Source organism: Coregonus clupeaformis, unplaced genomic scaffold (genome assembly GCF_020615455.1).
Source record: "Coregonus clupeaformis isolate EN_2021a unplaced genomic scaffold, ASM2061545v1 scaf0129, whole genome shotgun sequence".
Taxonomy (NCBI): domain Eukaryota; kingdom Metazoa; phylum Chordata; class Actinopteri; order Salmoniformes; family Salmonidae; genus Coregonus; species Coregonus clupeaformis.
The window spans coordinates 265,416-276,564 of NW_025533584.1; the positions used below are offsets into that span (position 1 = coordinate 265,416).

Here is an 11,149-nt window from a genome sequence, read left to right on the forward strand (position 1 = left end):
TGTGTGTGTGTGTGTGTCCAGTGTGTGTGTGTATCCAGTGTGTGTGTGTTCAGTGTGTGTCCAGTGTGTGTGTGTGTGTCCAGTGTGTGTGTGTTCAGTGTGTGTGTGTCCAGTGTATGTGTGTGTGTACGGTGGCCGGGAAGTGCAAAACAACATTACAAAGAATGAAACACTTTTACAAAGCTCGAGACAAATTTACATTTTGGAAAACAAATGTACATTTTGGAAAACAAATTTACATTTTATAAAACAAATTTACATTTTATAAAACAAATTTACATTTTAGAAAACAAATTTACATTTTAGAAAACAAATTAACAAGACGCAAAACACTTTTACCAGTCCCGAAACAAATTTACAAATGACAGATTCGTCACGGAAAGGGAATGTACCATATACCGGAAGTGACGAGCGTGGTCTTTTCGTGTTGTTGTTGTAGAGTTTATGGCGTCAAATAAGTTTATGGTGACCGCCCGAACATGGACTGCGGCCGAGGGATGTTTTGCCCGTTTTGTGGCAAACACATGAACAGCTTAACGCGGTTTTGCTTCACGTGTGGTCGGTGTTTGGAGTTTTTAAAGGACGCGGACCAGACGGAAACACCAGACATACTGCATCATTGCGTTCAATATTTTAACGAGGGTCACTCGTACGCTGTAATCGTGGACATGATGTCAAGTCTACACGGTGTAAACATCAGCTTGAGGACTCTTAAAAGTAAACTGAACGAAGCCGGGTTGTACCGCAGAGAGGATTATTCCTCGCCAAACGCCGTGAGTAACGCCATCAGATTTGAACTTCGTGGACCTGGACAACTACTCAATGGGACCTAACTATATGTGGCACGCAGATGGTTATGACAAACTTAAGCCATTCGGTTTGGCCATTTCGGGATGCATAGATGGATTTTCACGTAAAGTATTGTGGCTTCAATGTGGACCAACAAATAATAACCCAACAGTGATTGCTCACTATTTCATGTCATGTGTGCGAAACCTCGGTGTCATCCCCATGAGACTGAGGACTGATTGCGGCACTGAGAACGGCATAATGGCTGCAATTCAATGTACCCTACGCCACCATCACAGTGACTACTACTCTGGAGCGTCCAGCCACATGTACGGCTCATCTATAAATAACCAGCGTATTGAGTCCTGGTGGTCTATATTTAGAAAGGGAAGGTGAGTTGTCTTCATAAAGGGTCATTGCATCTTTTGGTCATTCGATTTTCTTCTCAGGAACGATTAATGAAAAACGAGCACAATAATTATCAATACAAATTTGTAAAGCAAATCCTGCCCGTCAGGAAAAGTAGCTGTTCCTGAAAAGAAAATCGAATGACCAAAAGATGCACAGACCATACTTTTCATTATAACTAACCTTTATTATTTATAGTATAACTAAACATTTGTATCCATTTCTATAGGTCTCAGTTCTGGATGGAGTTATTTGCCGACCTTAGAGATGCCGGATACTTCAACGGGAGTCATGAGCATCAATGCCTAGTGAGATATTGCTTTGGTGATGTTATTCAGAAGGACTTGGATGAGTGTGTGACTGTGGAACAGCCACAGGATTCGCCCTTCCAGAACAGCAGCATGTCCAGGAGGAGTGCCCAATGAACTCTACTACTTACCACACAGGTGATACATTGGTGATAATAAACAGATAAAAGCATTAATGTAACGTTTTAGCTTAAATGAAAATAAATGCAATTATGTATTCTATTTAACATAGGTTTGGCTCCAGAGACTGCGGATTTCAAAGTGAACAAGCTGAACTGGATGCCCTTCCTGAGGCTAGCCTGTCAATGACTCCTTGTGGGGACCCAAACATGCAGGAGTACTTGGACTTTGCCATGGAACACAATCAGTTACAGAAGCCAGACAACTGGGAGTCTGCATCCGAACTGTACATGAAACTAAAAGAAATGGCTCAGCTATGAAATGATCAAAAAGGGAGGGTTTTTTGTAGTGGTGGAATACTGCTGTCTGTCTGAACACAATATTTATGAATCTGTCACCCAAAGCTTAATTGTTTAAGTGTGAAGTAAATTAATCAAAAATAGTAATCAGTATTTATTACACTTTTGTAGTATTGAGAGTAATGGATCTAAAACATTTTCAAAATGTTTACTGTGAGAAAAGAACATGCTCACATACAGTAACATTATAAAAACAACTTTTGGCAACTGCACTTTAAAAGTGCACCTTTAATAGGGTTGGGCATCAAGAACCAATTCCTACTTGGAATAGTTAAAAAAATTACGATTCCATCGGAATTGTTTCTTTATTGGAATCGTTTTGGAGGATTGGGTTTCAAATCTGATCATGGGTTCCAAATTTAACATGCGCAAGTTTTGGTTTCTGTAGCGGCCAGGTGCTTGTTGTGTTGCAGCCATGGAGCACAGTAAGCGGTGCTCTAGTGTGGCTTTATTTTACATTGAAAAAGCCCCGTCAAACTGCAACCCACCTTTGAATCAAAATAAAACTTTCCTCTTATTTGTGAAATAAGCATGTGACCCGTTTCAACTCCACCACTCAAAGAATCGGAATCGAGCATCGATAACAACCGGAATCAAAAGGAAGAATCAGAATTGGAATCAGAATCGTTAAAATCTAAATGATGCCCAACCCTATCCTTTAACAACAACAACTTTTTCAGAGTCTTAACTCTAGGGGTCATCCATCATATAGCTTAGAAACAGCCGAATCCTGGACTATTTTGAATTCCAAAGTCCATTTGTGACTTAAACAAAGTGTATGAGTCTAGGAGTGGTAATCTCAAGGAGTTTGAACATGTATTTGCCATTGGGAACGCAGAGTCCTCCAGGAACTCTATTTGAGGCAGTGGTTCCAAGCCAGATGGGGGAAGTGAAGACAGCCCAGTAGCAAACATCAAAACATCTTCCACAGACACAGCAGCCTGGCCTTCTGCAAAGAAAAACAATTCAGATACATCACTGCCATGTGTTTTCTTAACTAGTTATAAAAAACAAACTAACAAACCTTCACAATCAAGGAGATAGTCTGCCCAGTAGGCCATGGTTTGACTTTCTTTAAGTCTTCGATTACTCCCCGAAGGACTGAGGTCAGGTTTGAAGAGTCTCTCAAGTTCAAAAGCAGTGAGTCGCCTTTCAGAGTGGCACATGACAGGGGCCAGCAAAGTAGGGTGTTGCTGTAGTGCAGTCAAAAACTCCAGGGTTGAAAGACCATCTCTGAATCTACAGAGTGAACACAAACATTGTTTCACTGCTGTGTAGTGCCAATTGAATTTAAAATTATCTAAAGAAAACTATTAAATATTCTCTTCTCTACAATTACTATCCACCTTAACATTGTTGAAAATTGATTTCAAAAACCCTATTTTTGCATTGCACATTAAACGTTAATTGTTACAAACTGTAAGTATAACACACAGAAACAAAAGACTGGAATGACACAGACGGATGGGTGGCTTGAGCACTCACACGATGCCTTCAGAAAGTCTACACACCCATTGCACTTTTTCACAACTTTGTTTCGTTATAGATTCAATTTAAAATAGTAATATTAATATTTTTCCTCATCAGCCTACACACAATACATCATAATGACAAAGCAAAAACAAGTCTTTAGAAATTGTAGCAAATTTAATAAAAATTAAAAACTGGAATATCACATTCGCACAAGTTAATTAACCATTTTCTCAGTACACTGTTGAAGCACCTTTGGAAGTAATTCCAGCCTGGATTCCTTGTGTATGAAGCTACAGGCTTTACACACAACATCACCACACTCTTTATATCTGATTTTCAGGGACATTTACAAGAGATACTAAAACCTCTCTGCATGTCAGGATCTCTATGAGAACTGAGGGCAGAAATAGATCCATATGTAAATGACACTGCTACAGTATGGAGCAGGTGGTTGGATAAACAGCAGCAAGTCATCAAGGGTTTGATGGGTAAAGTGAGCCTCAAACCATCACTCTGCTGCCAGATGTGCAGCAGAGGTGGATGGATCACTTTAAGGGGTAACTGGACTGATTTTCCTCTATGGAAGAGTTAGTCAGGAGGAGAAACCTAAGATCTAATTTCTTTTTTTGCTTTGTCATTATGATGTATTGTGTGTAGATTGATGAGGAAAATGATTTAAATATATTTTAAATTGAATCTATAAAGGTGTGCAGACTTAATGAAGGCACTGTAGTTTGACACAGAATGAAGTGACATCACATATCCGTTGAAATACACTAAGGTACAAATTCTGATTAAGGACAAATTGATAACAGATATACATACTTGCATAAACCAAAGATGGGGACCATGAGGCATTTCAAACAAAAAATTCATACATAAATAAATACAAATCTCATCTTACCTGTCAATTACAGATGAGTTGCGGTCAATGATATACCATTGGAGGTAGTCTGACACGATTTCTTTATTTTCTTCCACAGTAGCCACATGTCTCAGACAACCTGCTGTCTGTAACATTGTGCTGTGTCTCATCATACATTCTTGCAGAGCATCCAATGAAGCAGCATTCTCAATCTGAAAGACATGAAAATGGGCAAAAACACCCCAGTCAATAACTGTATGCACTGTATCTCCTTGCCTATTTTTTTAATAACGTACATAGCAAGGTGTAATCTTACACTATCAAAAACTAATAAATTAATTAAATATATTCCGCACGTGATATAGGAAGTAAACATTGTCTCAAAAACACTGCAGTAAGTATGAAAAACTCTGCCCTACCATACCCTTATGCTATTCTCACCTCTTGCAAAGCTTTCCCTATTTCTTCATCAGTTATTAAATTATTTGTTGCTTTGAATGAAGGCTGGCCTGCAAGATAATGTACAAGATCTTCTGACAGGGAATGGGGTCCTGGACCTCCATGCACAACTGACACAGCAATCATCTTTCCTGCCAAGTAGTATTCATCCTCCCTAACAGCTGTGAATGAATTCATATTGCAAAATTAAAACAATGCATTACTGTATATACTGTAATATGCAAGCATATGTCATGTGATATATATGGTCAATGAGCATTAACCAACCATTAGTAGCCTATAGTACACATCCAACCAATATGCATACCCTTTGCATTGTAGACCAAGAACCGATGTCCTTCTGGTCCATCAAAAATGGGCCGGTCTTTTAGGTGTTTCATCAGTAGAGTTAAAAAACTCTCGTCTTGGACCACCAGTGTCAATTCCCTCTTCCAGAACACCAGTATCATCAGTCAATTTCACCAGCATGTCACAGGTTTCAGAATATGTTGTACGCTTGAAACCTCTGACTGCCCCATCCCAAACATTATCCCTTGAGATGTTAAACCGGCTGACTTTTTTATGATCAATAGGAAGAGACAGGTTTGCTACGATGTCAGGTAATGCAATGTCCGTCTCCTCCCTGTAATGACAAAAAGTTAATTCATTTGTGGATATTCCAGATATACAATAACTATTGTACAGTGAAAAAACTGGAGTGCTATAGTCAAAAGCATATTACATTGCTGTGTGTTGGAAATTCTTCACATTGACAGCAACCGGCTCTTTGTCCTCCTGCTCAACATTTGGTGAATACAGGTCTGTGTATTTACTGTTGGGAAATTGCCATTTCCATGTTAAAACATCTTACAAACAAAAATGTCTTCCCCATGTAATCAGTTCAATACATTTAAATTATGTCAGTCATTATCTATTTTTTTTTTTTTTACTTACCTGTAGCAAGACATTTTTTCTGGATTTGCTTCCGGTGGATCCAGATCCTCAGCATCAGATATTACTATCTGAAAAAAAGATTAAAATGTCTGAAACAACAACACTGAATGCAAGAAATGTCATGCTGCCACAGTCTGCCTTATTACCTGTCCTGGCTGAATTGTTGATTGTCCTGGTGCATCTCTGAAACATGATAAAACATATTAAAATGATTAGCTCCATGATAAAGGCTATAATGTAGCTTTGAGTAGCATGTAGTAGTAGAGGGAACAGAAAGATGTATTAAAAAAAAAGATTATTTTGAGAACATGTGGATAGGAGCGCTTCCTGGACTCAAATCTGAGTTAGTTTGAGTTTCTTTTTTAATGGAAAAGGTATAAAATAAAAGAAAGCTCAAACTACTATTTTTTAACTATTAAAATGCTTGTATTGCAAGTGGCCAAGCCATACAGAACCAATTTAAAAGAACTTTAATGTGTTTTTGCATCTAGCCTTCGTCAGCGAGTCAAACAGATGAAATGAGAGACAATGGGTCTTTTCTAGTGTCCAAGGTGTTCTGGGCTAGATGTAGACATCATAAAACCAGTAGGTGTCCTTCAGGCCTACAATAGTCAAATCATGTAAACATTATGTATATGGATGTGTCCCATGTTTCCTATTGGTGGATTACCACTAGAAAAAACCCAGTGTCTCTCATTACATCTATTTGACTCCCTGACAAAGGCTAGATGCCGAAACGTGCTGGAGTTCTTTAAGTTGGTTCTGGATGACCGTGCCACTTCAGTAAAGGCCTATAGTACCTATGCAGGATCGACAGTGATGTGGGACATATGAATGAACAGTGGATACCCCCCACTTCATTCTCACGTGTTTTTTTTAATGGTTTGGTTAATTTTTGTTTATTCAACTGCAAGAGCAACTGTATTTCAGTGGGTTTATTCTGTAAAGCTCTGCTCACACAGGCAGCTGTGGGTCCTTTAGGTAGGGAGCGAGGGGGCACCGCAGTCAGTTACAGAAACAGCTGATAGCATGTAGCAACGTTGAGCTTATGTGCAGCAATATAAATGTATGTATAATGTGTATGTGAATAAGTAGTGAAATATCTGCTAGTAGTTTTATCAGTTTTGTGAGTTAAATAAAAAAAAAGGTGAAATTGCACTTTACCTGGTAGTGAAAGCACTGTAGCCCAACAAAATATGAATTATTATTGCACGTGTGAAAATTCATTTGTGTCCAAGTGTGCAACACCTACCTTTCATCGTCCAGCTTGTGTTTGGGAGTACTTCGATTTTGTGGTTCAAAAACCTGAGAGGAAACAGATAAAATGATCAACAACTTTCAACAGGTTCCATTATTTTTCCATTACCACATACAGTATATATCAATGCTGAATGGTTGTCTGTGTTACTGTATAATAGTTACTGCAAAATAATCAAAACAAGCCTTTTTCCACTAACATATTGACCAGGACATTGATTTTATGCTTAAAATCCAATGTACATCTAATAAATAAATTATATGAAAATGAATAAATACAAACATACATAAATATTTTAAAAAAGAGAAATAACTGATGTACCAAAGTGTCAGCACGATTGAGTTCAGCTGTGCTCCTTGTTGTGATGACAATTTCAGAATCAGAGTCTGAGGTATCATCCACTGAAAAAAAATATTCAAACAACCATTATCTATCCTCCAGCAGAGTATCTAAATATGTAAAAATATTGAATCATGAGATCCACTAACCTCTTTTATAGTGTTTTTCTAGGCAAATGAAAAAAGTGATCCTGGAATATGCCTTTCCTATTTCCTTTTTATATTCTGCCAATTTGAATGGCCTTTCTGACCCAGGCACATGAACCACCTCTGAGCAGTCTGGATACAAAAGGACATAAGGTCCTTCGTGCATGTCCTTGTTAAATGTTGTCATTTTCTGGACAGCTTGTTTCAGTAGATCTGGGGCCTCATGTATCAATCTTGCGTACGCACGAAAACACGGCGTACGCCAGCTTTCACGTTCACGGTCAGATGTACTAACAGTGAAATTAACGTAAGAATGTGCGTTCTTCCACGTAAACTTCAGGCCTGGCGTACGTACATTGTTGTGATGTTTGTCCGTTGGCGACTCATAGAGGCAATAAAGTGAAGTGGCAAACATTACACTACGAACTGTTCTATCGCACCTGCCAGATATTGCTTATAATTTGTAATTGATAAATGATTTGCCATATTATTGTCACACGAGTCTTATTAGAATATTCTATTAATTATGCAATTAAGTAAGAACATATATAAAGGATGTGAAAATTGATACAACCCGTCTAGCAATGGCAGCTTTGGCTTTATTAGAAGACATTTTCAATGGACAAATCCGGAGAGAACGAGTTTTTAGGGACCACGGTGATTTTCTGGCCCACGACGATGACTGGCTCATCAGCCGTTTCAGATTTCCAAGGGCTATACTCTTGGAGCTCTGCGCTGAGTTGGGTCCGAATTTGGAAAGAGAGACAGTGAGGAGCCACGCATTACCCGTTCCTTTACAGGTGCTTACTACACTTGGTTTCCTAGCAACCGGTTCTTTCCAAAGAGAACTGGCAGACCGCTCAGGAATAAGCCAGTCGTGTTTGAGCCGTGCAATGCCACCTGTATGGGACGGCATCATCCGCTTGTCTACCAGGTATATAACGTTCCCATACGATGCAGGTGACCAGCCAAACATCAAAGCGCAATTTGCAGCGATAGCCGGTTTTCCTAATGTAATCGGAGCGATCGACTGCACACATATTGCTATAAAGGCGCCATCTGAAGACGAATTTGCATATGTGAATCGGAAACATTTCCATTCAATAAATGTGCAGATTATATGTGATGCACAAATGCGCCTAACAAATATTGTGGCAAGGTGGCCTGGGTCAACCCATGATTCATATATCCTTACAAACAGCATGGTTGGGATGAGACTCCAAGCTGGCAGGGTGCGCGATGGGTGGCTACTTGGTAAGTTATGCATTTAAATGTATGGTTCTATCTAAAAGTAAAATGTTTGTGTCTGTAGTTATTATTACTGCCCATCAGGAGACAGTGGTTATCCACTAAAGACGTGGCTGTTAACCCCCCTCACCAACCCACAAACTGACCGAGAGCGCAGATACAATGATGCCCATTCCCGCACTCGGTCAGTTGTGGAGCGGGCGATTGGGCAGCTGAAATGTCGGTGGCGCTGCCTTGACAGGACCGGGGGATGCTGTTATACCGCCCTGACAAGGTTTGCCGCATCATACTGGCCTGTGGAGTGCTGCACAATGTCGCGCACAGGCATGGCATACCCCTTGGTGAGGTGGGGGCACCGCCAGATGACCCTGACCCAGGACCAGTATATGTGCAGCACAATCAACAAGCCATTCAGGCCCGTCAACGTGTAATTGCGACAATATAAATGGTACTCAGACACAAAGTTCATTTTTTGACCAATTCTTTTAATGAATGGCTTATTTCTGTGAGTGCGTCAGTGACATTTTTAAGGTGACTGTTCATTTCTTCAATGGCCCTTACAATTTGTTGTTGTGACTCCAGAACAGCATGCGTCAAGACACGGCCAGATGGACGGGCTTCAGCACTGGGGGGAACATTAGAGACACGGGAGACGCTGGACTGAATGGGCTCTGGCTGCTCAGGTGGTGCGGACTCTGAGTGCGTGCCAGTGGATGTTCCTGAGGTTCCTAAGTCCAATTAAACACAGGCACATCTTAACAGTAATTTGAGTCTGTTCCTTATTAATGGGTACACGCATTTGCAATAAAAGCAGTGGATACGTGAAATCTCTGGTGTACCTTTTGCTATATTGCATGCATTTTAAAATTAAACGGTGGCTGGCTATGTATATCAAAGTTAAGGAAATAAATCTGAGTCACCTTGCTGGCAGTCCTGTAGTATATCCGAGTCTCCTACATCAGCGGATACGATTCCAGAGATTAACGTGTCTCCTACAATAGAGGCAACTCTCTGATCAAAGGGTGCAAGTTCATCGGTCCCTGTACCACCGCCTGTTCTGCCCACACTTTGTCGGTGCGCAGCAGTTCTCCGCTTAACTTCCACCTTTATGTCTGACCATTTCTTCTTCAGTTCATTTACGGTGCGACTCTCAGATCCCACCGCGTTGACGGCATCAGACAAACTCGCCCACTCTTTTTTCTTTCTTTTGTTATTAATTCCAGAGGACAGATTTCCAAATAAAATATTTTTTCTTGTTTCTACCTCTGATAGTAGCACCTCTAATTCGTTTTCAGTGAAATTTCGTTTCTTGCTTGCTTTAGCCATGTTCTTGCAGGTTTCTTTTGCCAAATTGGACTAATTACCATATTTAAATTGATTTAATTGAGGGAGGAGACAGGGTGTGGTGTGGTGCTCGTGCATGTGCGCTCAATTTCGCGTTGATTGGGATGTACAAAGAGAATGTATGTGGAATGCTGCGTACGCAGAGATTCATACATCAGATTTTTTTGGTGCGTACGCACATTTATGGCTTTGTCCGTACACAATGTTTTAGTATGAATTCAACGCAAGTCTTTGTACATGAGGCCCCAGGTGCTGCTACCTCTGGGTCTGTAAATAACGGTAGTGTTTTCCCTCTTAGAGGTTTTAAATCAGTTCCACTTGGCACCATCAATCCTACGTTTATCTAGTAAAATAACAAAGATATAATTAATGTATACATAGGTAAAATAAATATACACAAACACACAAATACATATAGAGCATTGCAAAATTGTATAGGACGGTCAGTACACCTTACCTGGACGTGTTTTCTTTCTTTAGGCCTATATCTTCCTTTTGGCCCATAGTTAAAAGACTGTCGTTCTTTTGATTTCGAGCTTCTGTACTCCATGAACTGTTTGTATGATGGGCATGGTTGTTCTGCAGAAATGGACAGAGTTCCGAAACAGAAAGTTAGAAGCCACTCAAAAAATCATTAGCGTTACTGTCCTTAGATAGCTAGCGTTTTGGTTTTGCTAAACTTACTTTGCATAGCACTGTCCGGCTGTCGAGACGTCCCCTGTGTTTCCAATGTTTCCGTCTTGTCCGCGTCCTTTAAAAACTCCAAACACCGACCACACGTAAAGCAAAACCGCATTAAGCTGTTCATGTGTTTGCCACAAAACGGGCAAAACATCCCTCGGCCGCAGTCCATGTTCGGGCGGTCACCATAAACTTCTTTGACGCCATAAACTCCAAAACAACAACAGGAAAAGACCACGCTCTTCACTTCCGTGTCACTTCCGGTTTGTGGTACATTCCCTTTCCGTGACGAATCTGTCTTTTGTAAATTTGTTTCGGGACTGGTAAAAGTGTTTTGCGTCTTGTTAATTTGTTTTCTAAAATGTACATTTGTTTTCTAAAATGTTAATTTGTTTTCTAAAATGTTAATTTGTTTTATA

The 11,149-nt window shown here is 40.0% G+C and overlaps 1 protein-coding gene, 1 long non-coding RNA gene and 1 pseudogene across 3 annotated transcripts; 2 read left to right on the top strand and 1 right to left on the bottom strand.

Annotated features, from left to right (window-relative positions):
* Nucleotides 1-295: 295 nt before the first annotated feature.
* LOC121557028 lies at nt 296-2,510 on the top strand. The gene is made up of 3 exons (XR_005998266.2): nt 296-1,181; nt 1,427-1,643; nt 1,738-2,510. It is a non-coding gene; the product is annotated as an uncharacterized LOC121557028 (long non-coding RNA).
* Nucleotides 2,066-10,939, bottom strand: LOC121557025 (annotated as a pseudogene).
* On the top strand, nt 7,677-9,629 carry LOC121557027 (putative nuclease HARBI1). 2 transcript variants are annotated; one of them, XM_045213618.1, is made up of 3 exons: nt 7,677-8,711; nt 8,790-9,153; nt 9,288-9,629. In XM_045213618.1, exons 1-2 carry the CDS (start codon nt 8,042-8,044, stop codon nt 9,134-9,136), a joined length of 1,017 nt encoding a protein of 338 aa, XP_045069553.1. In that variant the 5' UTR covers nt 7,677-8,041; the 3' UTR covers nt 9,137-9,153; nt 9,288-9,629. The 2 variants fall into 2 exon arrangements, with proteins under 2 accessions (XP_045069553.1, XP_045069552.1); XM_045213617.1 differs by having other exon boundaries at nt 8,790-9,629.
* Nucleotides 10,940-11,149: the final 210 nt, after the last annotated feature.